Below are 19,688 nucleotides of genomic sequence, written 5' to 3'. Positions count from 1 at the left end.
TCCTTAGCGCCCTCACCGCATCCCACACTGAGCCGCCAAATGCCCCGGCGCATGATCACCATGCTGCACCAAATGCACCCCCCGCGCCGGCGCCCGTCCCATCCCATCCGTCCTTCGCGGCAAGCCCGTCGAGACCGGCGGCCTAGCCCCATGCACATCCGGTTTCCTCTTCGTCCGTTTGGCCCTCTCAGCCTCCTCGTCCTGGTACACCGCCATGCCACTCATGACCGCCACATGGGTGAACACCTCACCCAACTCGCCCGTGGCGCCGGAACCCCAGAACTGGAAGTAGTACCACGCGCGGTAGTCGCGCGACGCCGTGTAAGACGCCACGATCTCCTCGCCGGCGCGCGTGAATCCCAGTGGTCGGTCGCGGCCGGGCGCGCACCGGTTGCTGCCGTCGCCGAGGCGCACGAGGACTGACCCCGATGGTGCGTACACGAATTTCTCTTCTGGCAGCCGGTCATCGCCGGTCTCGATCGGGGGGAGGGTTCGTTTGCGGATGCCGCGTGTTTCTTGGCAGGCTTGGGCTGCGCGGCGCCATTCGAATGTTTCGAGGGTGGTGGTGCCGTTGGCTTGTGGGGATGGGATAGGGAAGGTGAATTGGAAGGTGACGGGCCGGCAGCGGGTGTGGTCCATCTCGATGGTGAGGTCCACGGCTTCCGGTTCTGAAGCTTCCGGTTCTGAGGCTTCCGCGTCGGCCGCTTCCGTGTTGATGATTTCCGTGTTAGTGGCTTCCGTGTTTGGGGGTCCCGGGTTGGAGGCTTCGGAGTCAGCAGCTTCGGGCTCTGCAGTGGTGTTGTTGTCAGGGTCGGTGCTTGCTTCCTTCGGGTTGTTGTGCACCGTGATGGTGAAGGTGGAAGACTCGTCATCGAGAGGGAAGAGGGACCACGACGGCCAGTTCTCGTTGACGGTAACAATGGCAGGGCTGCGGTCCTTTTTGTGGGCAGTCTCGTGCAGAATCTGGCGTCGTGTGTGTAGTTCGACGTACCGGCAAGGCTGCTTGGGGTCGGCGCCGTAGATTTTGAAGCCTTTACACCCGGCGAGGCGCACTCCGAAGCGCATGGGATACCCATGAGGGCCGGGCTGGCCAAGGGGCGAGTCAGGATTGGGTTGCTGTGCGGTCTGCTTTTGCCTTTTGCCCATGGTGGAATTGTGCGGTGAGGCGCGGTGGGGTTGCTTTGTCTTTAAGGGGGAACGGTTTCAAATAGGGGGAAGAGAGATTAAGGTTAGGGGTCAAGGGTGTATATCAGTAATGATAATTGTTAAGTCGAGGGTCCAACCGAAGAGCTTGCGGTTGACGGGAGGTAAAACGATCGCTGAGCCTAGGAGGAATGGTAAGGGCCTAGAGTTCAGGGGTTCGGTCTGGTGGGGAGGAGGGGAGGGGGGCAGCCAACGACTAGCCCCTTCCCTTGTTACCAATGTTATTTCCAATGGTATGATGTTTAAGTTGTCTCAGGTGGTTGCTGGAAGCTACTGCCTTAAAGAAAGGGCATTGATAATGTGACCATCCGGCTCGAGCTTGTCTCTCAAGACATCAACCTCGGGTTGCAGTTATCATAAAGTCAACTTCGCGAGTGCAGGATCCATTGGACTCTTAAGCTCCATCTGGCCACATCCAAGAAGAAATATCGTCTTTTGAATACGTAGAAATCATGGCCGCTCTTAAATTGAGATATTAAGTCATTATCACATAGCCATGACCAGAATCCCTTAGATGGTGATCCTTTACTGACAGGCTTTTGTTCTTCCATCCCTAACACCCCGTGGCACCCTCCCCCGGAGAAACAGGGGGCAACCGCCATGACCATTCGTTTCGTGAGGGTCACTTCCTATTTCAGTCCTTTTTCTTGTCTTCGTCGCTCGGCTTTCCTTTCTCCCCTTTGTCACTCGCATCCTCGCCTTCCGCCTTTGACTCACCCTTCGACTCGCCCTTCGACTCACCCTTCGACTCACCATTCGACTCACCCTTCGAATCGTCTTTCGACTCACGCTTCGAGTCATCCTTAGAATTGCCCCCCTTCTTTGCCTCCTCCTTGGCCTTCTTTTCCTCTTCCTTCTTCTTTTCTGCTTCCTTCTTTTTCTTCTCTTCCTCCTTCTTCTGCTCCTCATGAATCCTATCCCTTTCTTGCTCTTCCTCCTTCGCCAAATCACGATCATTGTCAACAGAAATCGGCGCCGTCTTGAGGCTCTCCGCCAACTCGCCCGACCTGAGGCGGCTCTGCCCCTCGCCGACCTTGGCGCGGCCGATCAGGCTGATGGCGATCGCGGTGCCCACCACGGCAGTCAGCACGAACCGGTATGACGCGTACCATGCCGGTGCCCAGCCCTTGACTGTCGCGCGCGAGTCGGTGAAATACAGCGCGCAGAAGGCGGCGAACTGGGTTGTCAGCGCCCACTCGATGGGCATGTAGATGGTCGGCCACGCCACCGCGGGTGCTAGAACGCCGATGGCGTACCGCAGGTGCGTGCGGTTCTCTTCGGCCTGCCGCTCGCCGAACTCAAGCCCCCAGTGTATGGCGCCCAGGAAGGAGATGATGACGGCTCCGTACCCGACCTGGATGGGCTCGAGGATGTGTAGCCATTGGGCGGCCGCTTCGTGGTTGAAGAGAAAGGCGTTGAGGAAGCTCGACTGTGTGGGCCAGTCCATGTTTAGGTTCCAGGAGAGGATTACGGTGGAGAGCGATGTGGCTAGGTATGGGAGCGTGCCCGCAAGGCCGAGGCCAAATGCTTCTCGTGGGACTGAGGCGAGCGCAAACGTATCCTTTACTGTGTTCTATCGAAAGCGTGAGATAAGAATGTGATGGAAGCTAGGACAAGAATCAGGGGGAACATACTAGGTCACTTTTTAGCCCTACCATGATATCTGGGTTATTCTCTGGCGGCGCTTGGCTTTCTTCGAAGACGTGCCGGACAGAGGAGGTGGTTGACACTTCATCCGGACGGGCTTCAAGCTTCCTTTGGGCCACCTCTTTCTCATGCTCCCTATCGATCTTGTTCGGCTGTAGCGGGGGTTTTGTGGACATGTGTGTGCGCAAGGTGGTCTGGAGCGGCCCCAATGGGGGGATTGCGCGCCACCCGAGACGAGACGAGAGAGGAGTCCGTGTTGTGAATGGGAGATATGGCTGTGCCCGGCTTGTGGCCGCAAGGGTTTGGGATTGTATCCTCAAGGGCCGAGCACCCCTTATCGTAGCGGCGAGCATGGTGGGTAAGATTTGGGGTGCTGTGCTCGTGAATGATGTCAAAGAGGAGGGGGTCAAAGTCCGGACGATGGTTCGACGCGTTCAAGCCCAGTAAATGGGGATGGAGATGGCGATGGTCAGGGCGATAGCGGTGGTTATTAGGAACGAAGAGGGGGGCACGCGACGGAACTTGCAGGCAAAAAACATGGGATTGAGTTAATGGGAGTCGCACAAAGGTACGGCCGTTGGCTACTAATATCGCAATCTGGAATTCGGAGAAGCACTACATAAATTCATGATTGCAAGTACTACCGGTGACCTGCTTCCATGTTTTTGATGCAGTTGCAAGTTGCAGACAGGAACGCCAGCATGGTGCATCGATGGTCATGACGTAATGGTTGGCGGCAGCGAGGAGCTCACCGGCCGAGCTTGGAGTGGGATTGGATCTTATGGCAACCCCACCCGTGACATTATGAACTCGTGGAGATGCTTGGCGAGAAGATACAAGAGGCATCAATTACTGTGGTAATTTGACACTGGACGCCAGCGATATTGTTTGGTGATCTAAGCGTAGTTGGTATTATATCCAACCTGATCATGAATGAAACCCATTGTACAATCATACTTATTTTTATGATGATTAGGATCAAGGGCACATTCACAGCATGCCTCCTTGAATGCCCCTCCTTAATCCTTGGCACATAGCTCGATGGTCCGAGCTTCGGGTTTCGCGGCACCACCACACCAGTTGCGCGGCAGGACAGGCACGACAGGGCAGCAACTGGGCAGGGGACGATCCGTCGTCATCAGCACCCACGCGAGAGCCTGGAAAACAACGACCAGCCCGCCAGTTTCCTCTGAACTCTTGTCCAATGCATTCCGGCGTGGACATTGCCTTTGTACTTTAGGAATTCACCATTGCGAGTTGCTCCTCTGTTTTTCTGGTTGGTACTGTCGCGTCTTGGCCCCATTCAGCCCCTCCCCCTCCTTTCCACAAGCCACCGAACCAACCCGAAACTACGAACATCTCACTGACAATTGAGGGTACCATAGCTCTAGTATACCCTAGCGCTGTTATTTTCACCTCCCCTCCGATGACTCAGGTCAAGGCGCTGGAACCCTCACAAACCCCGAGATAAACGACGAGCGCACTCCCATCATCCCTACACCAAGTTTCCGACAGCAACGCCAGTAACGCCAGCAAATGACGCCCCCGAACACCGCAGCATAGACATCGATTCGTTTTTCCCTGCCCGGGTTACGGCACCCCACATTCAGGATGTTGGAAGGCCTGGTCGCGGGGCTGCTGAACCGCTTCTTGGGCATGTATGTTAAGAACTTCGATCCAACGCAGCTCAAGGTTGGCATCTGGTCTGGCGATGTCAAACTGCGCGATCTCGAACTCCGCCGGGAGGCTCTCGACCAGCTGAAACTCCCCATAAACGTTGTCGAAGGTCACCTCGGCGCGCTCACATTGGTCATCCCCTGGTCCAACCTGCGCGGCGCACCCGTCAAGGTCTTCATCGAGGATGTGTTTCTCCTAGCCTCCCCGAAGGAAGAGGCCGAATACAACGAAGAGGAGGAAGACCGCAGGAAACAGAGGATAAAGATGGAAAAGCTCGATTCGGCCGAGTTGTTGAAGGAGAGATCGCAGGAGGGTCTGAGCCCGGAAGAGCAAAAACGCACCCAGAGCTTCACCGAGAGCTTAGTCACCAAAATTGTCGACAACCTGCAGGTCACCGTGAAGAACATCCACGTTCGATACGAGGACGCCATCTCCGCGCCTGGCCATCCCTTCGCCCTGGGTGTCACCCTCGAGGAGTTCAGCGCTGTCAGCACCGATGGCGAATGGACGCCCACATTTATCCAGGACTCATCCAAGACCACCCACAAGCTCGCCACATTGGAATCCTTGGCCGTGTACTGGAACACCGATACCAAACTCATGGGACCTGGCCGTGAGGCGCATACTCCGGGGGCCGAGGTGACGCCACATGATGAGATGTTACAAAACTTCAAGACAATGATCATGAGGAGCGACAACGACGTCGCTGCCGGTCATCAGTTCATTCTAAAGCCAGTATCAGGTCAGGCTAAGATCGAGCTCGACAAGACGGGAGATCCACAAGTCCCCAAGTTCAAGTCCAACCTGCTGTTCGACGAAATCGGTCTGGTGCTGGACGACCACCAATACCGAGATGCCTTGATGATGGTGGACCTCTTCCACTACTTCATCCGCCACCAAGAGTACAAGAAGTACCAACCAAAGGGGGTTACGCCCAAGGAGGACCCACGTGCGTGGCTTAGGTTCGCCGGTGATGCCGTGCTGGGCAAGATTCACGAGCGTAACCGGCGGTGGTCCTGGGACTACTTCAGAGAACGAAGGGACGACAGGAACCGGTATATCGAGCTCTTCAAAAAGAAGAAGCAGAACCAGCAGTTGACGCCCGCTGAGAATGATGACATGAACAAGTTGGAGTGGAAGCTGGGCTACGAGGATCTTCGATTCTGGCGCTCCCTGGCTCGCAACCAACTTAAGAAGGAAAATGCCGAAGCTCTCAAGAATCGCCCGCCACCACAAGAAGAGCAGCAGCAGGGCTGGATTGCTTGGGTGTGGGGGGCCAAGCCACAGAACACGGAGAAACAGGACGAGATGGAGAACACACAAATCACAGAGGAGCAGCGCAAAGAACTGTATGAGGTCATTGACTGGGACGAGAAAACCGCCCTCGCCGCCGCCGTCGATGAGCCCCGGGACACGGTCAAGATGCAGATCGAGACGTCGTTGAGCACAGGCAGTTTCACTCTCAAGCAAAGCCCCCACGAAAACGCCAGAGACTTGATCAGCCTCCACTTCGACGTCTTCAAAGCCAAGGGCCTCAAACGCCCCGATTCCTTCCTGGTGGACCTTAGCCTGGGCGGTCTCCGCGTCAACGATGGCACCACGCCAAAGAGCGTGTACAAGGAAATTGTCCGCGTGAAAGATGCGCCCAAGCAAAAGGCACAGAAGCGTTTATCTATTGCCGAACTCGCTCAGATCAATGACGAAGCCTTCTTCCAGTTCCAACTCGAGCAAAACCCCTTGGATGACCAAGCCGACATTGCCGTGACTGCAAAGCTGAAGCCGCTCGAGATTGTGTGGAATCCGAACGTCGTTGTCGGAGTTGTCGACTTCTTCCGGCCCCCAGAGCGCCACATGGATTCGATCAACGCACTCATGGAGACCGCGGGTGCAACCGTCGAAGGCCTCCGCGAGCAGACAAGGGCGGGTCTTCAGTTTGCCCTCGAGGAACACAAGACCGTCAATGCCAAGCTGGACCTGCAGGCGCCACTCATCATCGTCCCCGAAATTATCACTAGCCAGAACACCGCTTGTGTGATCGTCGACGCCGGCCACATCAGTGTCACAAGCGAATTGGTGGACAAGGAGACGTCGAAGGAGGTCAAGTCGAAGCAAGCCCAAACACACACCGACCAGGATATGAAAAGGCTCGAGTCTTTGATGTATGACCGCTTCCTCGTGAAGTTGACATCGACCCAAGTCTTGATCGGGTCGTCAGTAGAGCAAACTAAGCAGCAGCTGGTGGAGAAGGATGACCGGTTGATGCTTCACATCGTTGACAAGATCAACGTCGACTTTGTTGTTGAGGCATCGATCCTCCCCAAAGCCCCTAACCTTACGAAGATGAAGGTCTCCGGACACATGCCTGTTCTCCAAGTCAGTGCGTCAGACGCCAAGTACAAGACATTGATGCGCATCATCGATGTCGCGATACCCAAGCTTGGTGGGAATCAGGACCAGCTGTCGCAGGTCAGCCCGCCACCCAAAAGACCCCGTGTTGAGAGCAATGCATCTTCCGAATCGCGTATGCGAAACGCGAGAAGGATTTCTACGCAACTGCTCCCGTTTACCACACAGCAGCAAGCCATCATTATTGACGACGACGACCTTGATGACGACGATGAGTTTGAGGATGCCAAAGACGGTTCGTCGGATGAGCAATTGCGGGTACAGCAGCGCATTTTCGAGTTCAAGTTCAGCGTCGACAAACTTCGCGGCTCCCTTTACCGCAGCGACCCCCAGAGACAAAAGCCTGACCAGTTGCTTGTTGAGCTCGTCGCCGAGAATTTCGGAGTCGAATTTCACCTCAGGCCGTTCGACATGGGCGCAGACGTCACGCTGGGATCTGTTACCGTTGATGACTTCGTCGAGAACCCGCCAGCCGAGTTCAAGTCGATCGTCTCATCAGGTGATGTTGAGGATCGCAAACAAGCAAGGGACCTGGTCCATGTCAAGTTTGTTAGAGTCAAGAAGGAATCACCGGAGTTCATGACTGTTTACGAAGGGGTTGAGACCAATGTCGACGTCGCTATCTCCACCATCAACTTGGTGGTCACACGCAAAACGCTGCTCACGCTGCTGGACTTTATTCTTGTCACTTTCACCAACAACCAGTCTGCTGACATCGCCCGTCAGAAGGCTCTCACTGACCAGGAGTCCGAGACGGATATCGATGTTGAACCCCCATCGCCGGTTCAGCAGTCTGAGAGCGGTGCTATCAGGGTCAAGGTGGACTTGAAAACTATCAGGCTGATCCTTAATAACGACGGCATCCGCCTGGCCACCTTGTCCTTCAACCACGCCGACGTTGGCGTCTTCCTGCTCGGCCGAACCATGCGTGTGTCAACGAAGCTTGGGGACTTGAGCCTGGTGGATGACGTTAACCTGGGTGTTGCGGAGGACTCGAGTTTGCGGCAGCTCGTCACCATTCAAGGTGACGAACTTGCCGACTTTCGCTACGAGACTTTCGATCCGTCAAAGGTCGAACAGTACCAAGGTTACGACTCGTCTATCTTTTTGCGGGCCGGATCAGTCAAATTGAATTTTGTCGAAGAGCCCTTCCGCAAGATTGTCGACTTCCTTGTCAAGTTCGGCAAAATGCAGGCCATCTACAACGCTGCCCGCCAGGCCGCCGCCAACCAAGCCAACCAGTTGCAGCAGAGCCAAAGCCGGATCAAGTTCGACGTTATTGTTAAGACCCCGATCGTTGTGTTCCCTCGTGCCGTAGTCCCGGAAAGTCCTCAACGAGATGTCATCACGGCATACCTGGGAGAGATCTACGCTCAAAACAAGTTCGCGCCACTCGACGACTCGGAGGATTCGGAGATTGCCATGAAGCTGTCAGCCGGCATCCGCAACATCAAATTAACGTCCAACTTCCATTACAGCGAAGGCCGCGAAGAGGAGCTGGAACTCCTTGACCATGTCGACCTCGGGTTCAACATCACTTACGCCGAGCATAAACCCGGCGTGAAGCGGCCTGACCTCGAAGTACAAAGTTCGATGACAGATTTCAATCTCCGAATCACTCCCTACCAACTCAACTCCCTCCTCGAGATCTCCAAATCTGTGCCTGCTGCTTTTGCTGGGGATCCAGAGCAGCACACCGCGGACGCTGAGCGAGATGTTGACAATGCCACCCTCGAGCGCGCCAGGACGTTGCCAGGGTATGGGGGCAGTAACACCAACGAACAACTCATTGACATGAGCCCAGAGCTCGGGACCCGCGGGGAAGCCTGGACCAAGCTTGACCTCGTCTTTACGGTTAACGAGATTGGTCTGGAGTTGATAAACGCCTCCCAGGACGCCCCTGTTGGTAACATTGATGCTGCCAGCCTGTCGAAGTTCAGCCTCAACTCTAGCCGACTGAAGACGCGGATGGACTCGAACGGCAGCCTCGAAGCGGAGTTTGTTATTCAAGCTTTTACAATTCACGACACGCGCCATCGTGAGACGAATAAGTTCCGGCGCATCATGACGAGCGGCAATACGAACGTCGAGCAGCTGATGGCCAGCATTACCATGTCCGGCGGTGAGGAAAGGAACATCATCGCCATGATTGCCATCGATAGCCCCCGTGTCATCTTTGCCCTCGACTATCTTTTCGCCATTCAAAAGTTTGTCACGATTGGAACTCAAACTACCGAGCCAGACATTCCTGAGAAGAGCCCGCTGGAAAGCCCCGAGGAAATGAGCGATGTGGATTCTGTGCAGGCCAACTTTTCTGGGAGGCGCTCAGACAGTAGCAGTCGCCAGGCCATCCAGCCCGCCGCCGAGCAGACGCAACAGAAGAAGCCCGGGGCGAAGTCGACACTGGCTTACCGGGTCAACGTTGTAGATGCCCAAGTCATCCTGATCGCCAACCCCTTGAGCACAAGCTCCGAGGCCATTGTTTTAGGAACGAAACAAGTGATCTTTTCTCAACAGCACGCCCTCACATTCCAGGTCTCTCAATGCGGCATGTTCCTCTGCCGCATGGACCGGTTCGACGACTCTCGCCTGAGAATCATCGACGACTTTTCGGTTCAAGTGTCCATGGACAGTTCCCAACCGGCCACCACGAAGATCCATGCTGACATTGAACCTCTGATTCTCCGGCTATCGCTACGTGACATCCTTCTAGTGATGCAAACGATTACCAAGGCCTCGGAGCTATCGGGCGGCACTTCCGTCGACACTGATCCCAAGGCATCCGACCAGAAGGCGAAACAGCTGAAGGCGCCCAGTCTCAAACACCGGACTGGAAGCGGCAAGGGTTCATCGACTCTAGCAGGGAGGACGAGGCGGACGAGCAAGAGTGCCGGTCAAGTATCTCAGAGAGGGGGGGTCCCACCACCCCACGACATCGTCAAGCCGCCGCCGCGAAACGAGGAGCTTACCGTTGCGGTTGCCGGGGTTAGGGTGGTGCTCCTTGGCGACGTCCACGAACTCCCCATCCTCGATATGAACGTCAAGAACTTCACGGCCGGCGCCGAGAACTGGTCGTCGAGTTTGAAGGCGGAAACTGCCCTTGAAATGTACATGAACATTTACAACTTCGCCAAATCTGCCTGGGAGCCTCTGATCGAGCCTTGGCAGGTCGGCTTCGGGGGAGCGCGGGACCAGAAGACCGGTACCATGTCGGTTGATGTGACGTCGAAACGCAACTTCGATGTTACTATCACTACCGCCAGCATCGCCCTGCTCTCCCAGTCCTTCGCCTTCTTCGCACAGGACCAAGACGTCCTCAGCAAACCCCGCGGTGTCGAGGCCCCTTACCGCATCCGCAACTACACTGGCTTTGAGGTTATCGTCCATGCCAAGCGTCAGAGCAGCGAAGAGGTTACCACACTGCGTCTCACGGATGGACAAGAAGTGCCGTGGAGCTTTGAAGACTGGGAAAAGCTGCGTGAGAGCCTCATGCTTGCCGAGGGTGCCGGTGCTAGCAACGTGTCTGTCCAATTGGACGGCAGTGGTTTCGACATGGTCAAGAACATTCGTCTGTCTCGAGAGGGCGAGTTCCTCTACGCACTGAAGCCGAAAACGGATGGCGTTCTGCACAAGCTACTCGTCGAGGTCAAACTCGGCACCGACAACGTGAAGTATGTCACACTGCGCAGTCCTTTATTGGTGGAGAACGAGACAGATCTGCCTGTCGAGCTGGGCGTATATGATGCTCACGAGGGCCACTTGCTCAAGATCGAGAAGATTGCGCCCGGCGAGAGCAGGCCGGCACCGGTTGGGGCGGTTTACGAGAAGAGTCTGCTCGTTCGACCAGACCCGGGCTTCGGTTATGGATGGAGCACCGATACTCTGTGGTGGAAGGATCTTCTCCGGCGCCCAACCAAGACATTGGTGTGCAAAGGAGAGCATGGTGATCCTTTCTACTTCCAGATGTCTACACGCTGGGACAAGTCCAATCCGATGACTAGGTACGTAGTCTTTTGTGTCTGTAGGGGATGAAGGAAACTAACTAGAACAGAAATTATCCGTACATGCGTCTGAAGATCTCCGCGCCAGTAACCTTGGAGAACCTGCTACCCTACGACTTCAAGTACCGAATCTACGATAAGAGCACGAAGAAGGACTGGTCAAATTTCCTCCGCAAGGGTGGCGTCAGCCCTGTCCATGTGGTCGAGCTGTCGCATCTGTTGCTCCTCAGTATCGACATGCAGGATACCCTGTTCAAGCCAAGCGAGTTCGCCATTATCAACGCCGGCCCAACGGACGATTTCAAGAAAGAGACGCATCTCGTGTGCCGCGACGACAATAACATGACCTTGAACCTGAGGCTGCACTACTTCCGCATTCCTGATGGCGGGGGTGCGTTCAAGGTTACGGTCTACAGCCCCTATGTCGTTCTCAACAAGACCGGACTGGATGTCAGCATTCGTTCCAAGGGTTTCATGCAGCATGCGAAGGCGGCGGCGGGGCAGGCGCTCATCGATGTTTCTGATGGAAGTGATAAGAAAGCGCAGCCGCTCATGTTCTCGTTCAACAGCGACGACCACAGAAACCGGGCTATCCTCAAGGCTGGTGACTCGGAATGGAGCAAACCGCAGAGTTTTGATGCCATCGGAAGCACTTCCGAGGTTGTGCTTGATTCCACGGGGAAGAACGCCGAGATCCACGTTGGTGTCACGGTTGACTCGGGCCTGGGCAAATACAAGATGGTCAAGACGGTGACCCTGGCTCCAAGATACGTCATCCAAAACAAACTTGGCGACGACATCAACATCCGTGAACCCAGTTCGTCGAGTGTGATGTCTCTCAAGACTGGCTCGCTCCGACCGCTGCATTATCTGCACAGAGGTGCCGTCAAGCAGCTGTGCTTGTGCTACCCCGGATTCGACAACCAATGGACGGCACCCTTCAATATTTCGGACCTTGGTATCACGCATCTCAAGATCGCTAAGGCCGGTCAACGTCAGCGGTTGATCCGGGTTGAGATTCTCATGGAGGACTCCACCATCTTCTTGAGTCTGAGCATGGAGCAGAGAAATTGGCCGTTCTCGATGCGCAACGAGAGTGACATGGAGTTCACCTTCTATCAAGTCAACCCCCGTCTTGACGAGGACGAGGACGAGGATCGATCCGGATGGCGGGCTGTTAGATACCGTCTCCCTCCACGCAGCATCATGCCGTATGCATGGGATTTCCCTGCCGCCAAGCACAGGGAGGTATGCATCAGTGCGTTCAACAAGGAGCGGCATGTGAAGCTGGCGGAAATTGGTAATTTGATGCCCATGAAATTCATCGGCACCAACGGCCAAGCAAAGATCATCGACATCAACGTCACCGCCGACGGGCCGACGCAGTCGCTGATCCTGTCCAACTTCAAACAATCCAAGAGTCTTTACCGGCAACGGTCCAATGCAGGGTCGACGAGCAGTCGGGAGGGTTTTGAAGCGAAGCAACTTGACACGAACACCACCTTCAGCGCGCAACTGCGGTTGTCCGGCATTGGTGTCTCGCTCATTAACTCGCAGCTCAAGGAATTGGCGTACCTCACCTTCCGAGATGTCCAGCTTCGCTACAGCGACTCGCCCATGTACCAGACAGTGAGCTTGGCCGTGAAATGGATCCAAATCGACAATCAGCTCTATGGCGGCATCTTCCCGATGATTCTTTACCCTAGTGTGGTGCCAAAGAGGGCGCAGGAGATCGAGGCGCACCCGTCGTTGCATGCCATGGTCACGCGAGTCAAGGATGAGTCGTACGGTGTCGAGTACATCAAGTACGCCACCGTTCTTCTCCAGGAGATGACGGTGGAACTAGATGAGGACTTCATCTACGCCGTTTTGGAATTCTCCAAGATCCCCGGCGCTTCCTGGTCGTCAACGGCAGAAGAGGACAAGCTGTGCGATGACAATATCGACATTCCGCAACCGAAACAACAACAGTCCGGCAGGGATATCTACTTTGAGGTACTCAACATCCAGCCGATGCAGTTGGATCTCTCGTTTGTACGAACTGAGAGAGTCAATGTGGAGGACAAGACGTCATCCAAGAACCCGGTCATGTTCTTCTTCAACGTCATGACGATGGCCCTAGGGAACATCAATGACGCGCCGGTCAGGTTCAACGCATTGATGCTGGAGAATGTGCGGGTCTCGACACCGGTGCTCGTACAGAACATCTCGAACCACTACAGCCAGGAGGCGCTGTACCAGATCCACAAGATCCTGGGCAGCGCTGACTTCCTCGGCAACCCCGTGGGACTCTTCAACAACATCAGCTCGGGCTTTGCAGATATCTTTTACGAGCCGTACCAGGGTCTCATCATGTCGGACAAACCAGAGGACTTTGGCCTGGGCCTCGCCCGCGGTGCCGGCTCCTTCTTCAAGAAGTCCGTTTACGGCTTCAGCGACTCCTTCTCCAAAGTCACGGGTAGCTTTGCCAAGGGCCTTGCGGCGGCAACCATGGACAAGCAATTCCAAGACCGGCGGCGCATCACGCGCGCGCGCAACCGACCAAAACACGCCCTCTTCGGCGTCACTGCGGGTGCCAACAGCCTCTTCACCTCGGTCGCGTCCGGCGTCGGCGGCCTCGCCCGCAAACCGCTCGAGGGCGCCGAGCAAGAGGGCGCCCTCGGCTTCTTCAAGGGCATCGGCAAGGGCGTGGTCGGGCTGGCCACCAAGCCGGCCATCGGCGTGCTCGACTTCGCCTCCAACGTCTCGGAGGGCGTGCGCAACACCACCACCGTCTTCGACGGCTCCGAGCTCGACCGCGTGCGCCTGCCGCGCTACATCCCCTCGGACGGCGTCGTGCGCCCTTACTCCCAGCGCGAGGCCCTCGGCCAGAGCTGGCTCAAGCAGGTCGACAACGGCAAGTACTTTGACGAGGCCTACATCGCCCACCTCGAACTGCCCACCGAGGATATGGTTGTCATGGTGACGTATGCTCGCATCCTCCTTATTCGCAGCCGCCGCCTCCAGACGGAGTGGGATGTGCCGTTGAAGGATGTGCAGACGATTGCGAAGGAGCGCACGGGGTTGAGTTTGACGCTGCGGGGCGGGGCCAATGGGCCGTTTATACCTATTGGACAGGAGAGTGGGCGGACGTTTATTTACCGTATGGTGGCGGTGGCGGTGGAGGAGTTTAATCGGCGGTTTAAGGGGTTGGAGTAGGGTGCTGACTTTGTTGTGGCGGGGGGAGGGGGACGCAGGGTGAGGTGGTGGAGACGGGGCTGGAGGAAACAGGCGGGTTAAGTGCACACAGTGAGGAGGGTGGTTGCTTGATTTTCGGATGTAGGGGGTGTTGTCGGGGTCGTCCAAGGTTGTGTCGCTTCGGAGCGCGTTGCTGAGATTCCTAGATTCCGCTTGCATGGCGTTGGGGGGTACAAGAAATAAAATGCCTAATCGTTCATTGTCTTTATTTTCCGTCGTCTCATCCTCCATCGTTGCACCCCCACTTTACCACCCCCGGCCCAAGCCTGAGCCTCCAACGTCCCGTTTCAACTCAGCTCAAGCTGGGGATGCACTGGCTGGGTCTCGAGTTCTCGGTTCGGCCACCTCCCCGTAACTAGACCACCCAATCCGGTCTTACTTATTGAGTATAGAGGGTGCCATGTGCCCATTGGAGATTTGCAGCAGCAAGTTATCTGCTGCGCCAAGGTGCATGTGGCTATCGTACTGTGTGTTCTGCAGTCGACCTCGCAGTTGTCACATTCTCGTGATGTAACCAATGGTTAAGTGGCGGCGCCACGCTGTTTGCTCAATCCTCTAGTTCGCGAGAAAGCCGAGAAGGGCTCGATCGCCGACGGGAACGGCATGGGCGGGCCGGGGAAGTATCGTTGGCCGCCAGCCCCTGGTCCTCCAGCCGGACGTGATTTGGGTGCCCGCATCGAAGCCCCCTGCCCGCCCTGCGGTCAAGAACTTTCTCCATACGCTTCCTCTGGAGTTCTGCGTTGGCGTCGCCGTTGATGTCACCTCGGTCCGCCTTGGCTGGCATGGGCATGTGCATATCCCCGCCCCTCTGTTGTATGTCGGACTTGTCCCTACTGGCTGGTTGTCGGTTGTTGGTTGATGGCCATGCTACCTCGTTGCGCAGTATCCCTGTTTCCCTCCCCGGTCCCGCTCCCGTCCCTCCCCTACCTCCCGGCCCTTCCCTACCCTCCCGGCAGCTCACCCACTTCCCGTGACACGGTGGTCGCTAACTAGTGGCAGGCGATCAAATATTTGTGTGCTCGTTGGCACCACTAACTTCTTTGTCTGAGAACGCACCCGTCGCCATCGCTTGCTTCTTTCCTCGAACTGAACCGAACCCAACCGAATCGTTAATCCCTCCCCATGGCCTCCCCAACAAACGGCCTGTCCCCTTCTTCCGGGCAGGTCATCGCCGACGACATACTGCCCGGGGAGCACTGGACACAACAAGTATGGCGGCCCCTTACTCTCACCGCGTCGGCGTTGCTTCGGTGCGTCGAAGAGGAACGAACAGCAGTAACTGACAATGATACGAGTGCCCAGCCAATCACGCCAGTCGATGACACTGACACAGACTCGTCCTACGACGCGGATCTGGCTAGTTCCACCAACTCACTGACGACGAGCATCTTGGCCTATCGGACGATTCAGGGCCGGACATTTCATAGCGATAGGACGCCGGCTGAGTATTGGTGCGTTACTGTGGGCTGGCTAGCTTGGGGTGGGGTTGGTGTGTGTGTGTGTGTGCTGATGGATCTAGGGGACCGAATGATGAACGGCAAAACGTGTGCATGGATATCATGTGAGATTGGGTTCCCCCCCTGAGACGGGGCGTGTAATGGCTGATGTTTCCTCTCAGCCACCATGGGTTGACGCTTGTTACAGATGGGGATCTTTACAGGGCGCCATTGGAGATGACAAAAGTTAAGAGAGTGCTGGATATCGGGACGGGAACAGGTATGAATCAGGGCGACGGGAGTTCGGGGGCAAATCTGTGTCCAATGGGGCATTCGCTGACAATCGGATAGGGATATGGGCAATGTAAGCCCACTTCTTATGATGAAGCCAAGGGCAACGATTCACCGCATCGGACGGATCAGACTAACAGTAGTGTCATAGCGACTTCGCGGACGCGCATCCCGGCGTCGAGGTGATCGGCACCGACATCTCCCCCATCCAACCGGGCTGGGTGCCCCCCAACCTCCAATTCGAGATGGAAGACGCGACACAGCCATGGACTTTTGCTGCAGAGAGCTTCGACTTCGTGCACATCCGCTACATGTTCGGCTCGGTGGCGGACTGGGACGCGCTCTTTGCCGAGGCGTACCGCGTGCTGCGGCCGGGCGGCTACATCGAAACCTTCGAGGCCGACGCCCGCATGTACGCGCCCGATGGCACGGTGCTCGAGGGGTCGCCGCTCGACCAGTGGGGGAAGGTGTTTCGGGAGGGGGGGAAGAAGTTTGGGAGGACGTTTATGGTTGTGGGCGAGGATCTGCAGAGGAAGGGGTTGGAGGCGGCAGGGTTTGTCGACCTCGTGCAGCAGGACTTCAAGGTGGGTGTATTTCTGGTTTTTGTTCATTGGTGCCGCCAACTTTGTTGGGCGGCTGTGGACAGGTGCACAGGGTGGGTATATCGCAGTGCACCTCTCAGCTGACCGTCGACAGGCCCCCATCACAGCCTGGGCTGCCGACAAGAAGAACCAGGAGATTGGCGCGTACAATCATCTCTCACTTGAGCAAGATATGGAGGGTATGTTTGCTTTATAAAAGTCGGACTCTGTTTTGGGTATGTTCAACTGACGGTTAATACACAGGCTTGATCCTGTACATGTTCCAGGAAGTCATGGGATGGTCGACGACTGAGATTCACGCCTACATTGCGCATCTGCGCCGCCAGCTTCGGGACAAGAGTGTACATCCCGTCGCTGACTTGCGCCTAATTTATGCGCAGAAGCCTTTAGATGCGGCTGTCCGGTGATAGAGGCCACTATGGAAGATTCTCGGCTTGAGTAACATCCAGGCATTGGATAGAGTTGCAGGGAGAATTTCATGGCGGACCTAATGAAAAGAAACTGGTGAGGCAATGAACCTGCCGCACCAGGCTCGTTTTGTAAAGTCGGGCTTGAAGAAAAAGGGATCGCGAGACGGGAGTTATGTATACATGTTCATACACAGGAGGCGAATGTGAAACGCAGGGAGGCGAGGGTCAGATGTGTTGACCAAGAACCTCCACTCAGGGACTTCTTTCGCCATTTGCCAAAAATGTGCATCCTCAAGCGGAGGTAAAACGAGGAAATAAGATCAACCATGTAAATTGGCGCTTAGCGGCTTCTTCATCGTTTTGATGTCTGGGAACAAAATGCTTGGGCTTGGACTTTATTCTTGTATGAAATGAACAGTGGACAAATGTGTGAGCTGAAAAGTTCCATGCACGCCTTGTTCCTGAAAACTGCCCATAAACCCAGGCTAAGCCAAGACATGGCGCGTTTCCACACGCCATGAACGGCCTAGAATTGGGCCCCCAACGTCGTGAACAGGGGTTGTGACTGGCTTGATTCGGCAAGTCGTCTCAAGTTTGGAGGGCTTGGGGCTCTGTTGCAGCCGAGCTCCCACATCTGAGACAAGCTTTCTTCGATGCAGCCAATTGTATCAGCCTGTCTCGCGTAAGATCGCCCCCAGGACTTCAACAAGACTCTGTCTGACTTTCCCATCCCGAGAACCCCATCATCTCCCGGCCGGGGCCGCAGGACCGGTTCAAGATGGTGTGATCCCCGTCTTCTTTCAGGTCTCCTTTTTGTTCGCCTTCTCGCTTTTCTCCATTTCGGCCATTACCATTTCTCCATATCGTCTGAATTGTTTGGACAAGAGAGTGCTGGTCGCTGGTCGCTGGTCGCAGTCCCTTCGCTTCCCATCCTGACGTTCCTTCCAACATTCTTTTCTCTTTACTCTTTATTGTGTTTTGCAGTTTTGCTTCCTGTCGCTGGTCGATCCTTGGCTGCCGACCTTTTGGCCAGACCTTTCGAGTCGTTCCACATTCCCTCGACGATCCATGATCATAATCCATCACCAACCCAGACACGAACCATCGAAGCGGACCCACCACCAGATACTAGCCGAGACCTCGATCATCATTACCTCCTCCACATATTAATACCGGCACCGCCACCACCCACCCATTCATCAACCAGCACCATGGGCCAGAACCTCTCACTGTCGGAGCCCTTCGCCGACACCTCGGGCGCGGCCTTGGCCCCCTGGGACCGCAACGCCGACATCATCCTCGGCGTGGCGTGGGGGTGCTCGCTGTACGCCATCGGCATGATCTGGTGCGCCATCGGCCTGCTGCGCCGCTGGTCCCGGGGGGACAGCGAGAAAGACGTGAATCTATTTTCGGTACTGGCGGCCTTCTTGCTGTCGAGCGGCTGGCCTGTCATATTGCTGTACTTTGCCATGTCGAGTCAGGGGTGATTCCGGGGGCCTGGGGTTGGGGGGGTGGGGGAGTACTTGGTTGGAGAGAGGAGAAGGTCGATTATGTTGAGAACATATGGAACAGTACCGACCGCCGCGAGGGAGGAGGAGGGTACCTAAGTAGTCTTGAATAGAGAGCGCAGGTTGCATTTACATGTCGGCAAGGGGGAAGGCGAGTTTCATTCAAAGCACAGATTTTATCAGCAAATGCACATACTATTTCTGGATTCGAGGGCACGGTTTTCCTGTACACTAAATAGCAGAGGGTCCGGCACGCCCTAGGGCATAGCGGAGTATGAATAACAATATTTCTGGATTCGCAGCCCGCTTGCGAGGCTGGAAAGCTGGCCTTGTTTTGGAAGGGGTATTGCGGCTAGCTCTGACGATGCTTGTCACCTTAGTCCTCGGCAAAAACCATTTCTCGAAACTAATGCCCGTCATAAATAAGCTGCTAACCACTCATACTCCTCGATGGAAGCCCCGTCAAAGGACTCCTCATCGGAAAACCCGTCCGAGGACTCCTCCTCGCCGGAAACACGCCTATTGGAAACCTCATCTGTGGGATCCTTATCGCGGGCCCAGTTACTGGAATCATGGTCGGGAAACTCGTCAAGGAAATCACCGTCAGTGGCAGGAAACGGAAACGTGGAGGGATTCCAGCGAGCGGAAATCTTCTTTGGATCCAAGCGAGGGGATCCCTGCCTGAATCTTTCCTAGAAGACAGCTTGTAACCCTGATGGAAGGAGGCGACGAAGTCCTGCCCGGTTGTTTTGTGAAAACGCTTCCGGGTTGTAAGGTCTTTGCTGATCCATTTGCGATATACCTTGCCAGCCCTGATATTCTTTTTGTTTCTAGCCAGCGATGAACAATCATACATTTCCAAGGCCGTCCCCAGCTCTGCCATTCCAAGACCCCTGCAAGCACCGAGTCGGTGCCACTTTGTCAGAGTCACGACCCAGCCATTTGGGCCACTGCCGTAGTCCGTGTGGTGATTGATTCGGAAGAGGTAGTCGGTGTAGCAAGATCGGCAGGACTTGAGCGTGTTGGCCCTGTGCTCGAACGGACCCCGCCGGCGCCCTCGCAGGCCTGGGCGGTACCCCACGCCGGGGATGGCCCGGCTACTAGTCCCCCATGGTTCGAGACCGATGTGATCACACACCAGACTCGAGGTCGGGTGCTTACTTTTGCTGAGGTATTCTAGAAAATAGTCCCGCAGCCCTTTTCTTTGGTATACTTGGATGTTTGCCTCGAGGTACAGCTCGTCGTCGATAATTCGCGCACGCCAGGTTTG

The 19,688-nt window shown here is 55.8% G+C and overlaps 5 protein-coding genes across 5 annotated transcripts; 2 read left to right on the top strand and 3 right to left on the bottom strand.

The window, feature by feature from the left end:
• Positions 1-12: 12 nt before the first annotated feature.
• On the bottom strand, positions 13-1,146 carry F5144DRAFT_647286 (uncharacterized protein; the record flags this gene model as incomplete). The annotated part of the gene is made up of 1 exon (XM_066792913.1): positions 13-1,146. One exon carries the CDS (start codon positions 1,144-1,146, stop codon positions 13-15), a length of 1,134 nt encoding a protein of 377 aa, XP_066645527.1.
• Positions 1,147-1,837: 691 nt separating this feature from the next.
• F5144DRAFT_601916 (uncharacterized protein) lies at positions 1,838-3,026 on the bottom strand (the record flags this gene model as incomplete). Its single annotated transcript, XM_066791174.1, has 2 exons — positions 1,838-2,776; positions 2,838-3,026. 2 exons carry the CDS (start codon positions 3,024-3,026, stop codon positions 1,838-1,840), a joined length of 1,128 nt encoding a protein of 375 aa, XP_066645526.1.
• Positions 3,027-4,234: 1,208 nt separating this feature from the next.
• On the top strand, positions 4,235-14,234 carry F5144DRAFT_570015 (uncharacterized protein). Its single transcript, XM_066788736.1, has 2 exons — positions 4,235-10,934; positions 10,985-14,234. The coding sequence occupies exons 1-2, from the start codon at positions 4,462-4,464 to the stop codon at positions 14,130-14,132; spliced, it is 9,621 nt and encodes a 3,206-aa protein (XP_066645525.1). The 5' UTR covers positions 4,235-4,461; the 3' UTR covers positions 14,133-14,234.
• An 859-nt stretch (positions 14,235-15,093) lies between these two features.
• F5144DRAFT_570010 (S-adenosyl-L-methionine-dependent methyltransferase) lies at positions 15,094-17,333 on the top strand. The gene is made up of 8 exons (XM_066788735.1): positions 15,094-15,380; positions 15,474-15,622; positions 15,691-15,732; positions 15,790-15,887; positions 15,959-15,971; positions 16,050-16,482; positions 16,595-16,679; positions 16,744-17,333. Exons 1-8 carry the CDS (start codon positions 15,294-15,296, stop codon positions 16,905-16,907), a joined length of 1,071 nt encoding a protein of 356 aa, XP_066645524.1. The 5' UTR covers positions 15,094-15,293; the 3' UTR covers positions 16,908-17,333.
• A 279-nt stretch (positions 17,334-17,612) lies between these two features.
• F5144DRAFT_620277 (uncharacterized protein) lies at positions 17,613-18,405 on the bottom strand (the record flags this gene model as incomplete). The annotated part of the gene is made up of 2 exons (XM_066792011.1): positions 18,103-18,405; positions 17,613-17,828 (listed from the first exon to the last, which is right to left on the bottom strand). The coding sequence occupies exons 1-2, from the start codon at positions 18,379-18,381 to the stop codon at positions 17,613-17,615; spliced, it is 495 nt and encodes a 164-aa protein (XP_066645523.1). The 5' UTR covers positions 18,382-18,405.
• Between the last annotated feature and the right edge of the window lie 1,283 nt (positions 18,406-19,688).

This window comes from Chaetomium tenue, assembly GCF_020726465.1.
Source record: "Chaetomium tenue strain MPI-SDFR-AT-0079 chromosome Unknown F5144scaffold_3, whole genome shotgun sequence".
NCBI lineage: Eukaryota > Fungi > Ascomycota > Sordariomycetes > Sordariales > Chaetomiaceae > Chaetomium > Chaetomium tenue.
Note: the sequence above shows the minus strand (reverse complement) of the source record. Positions and strands in the feature narration are given on the sequence as shown.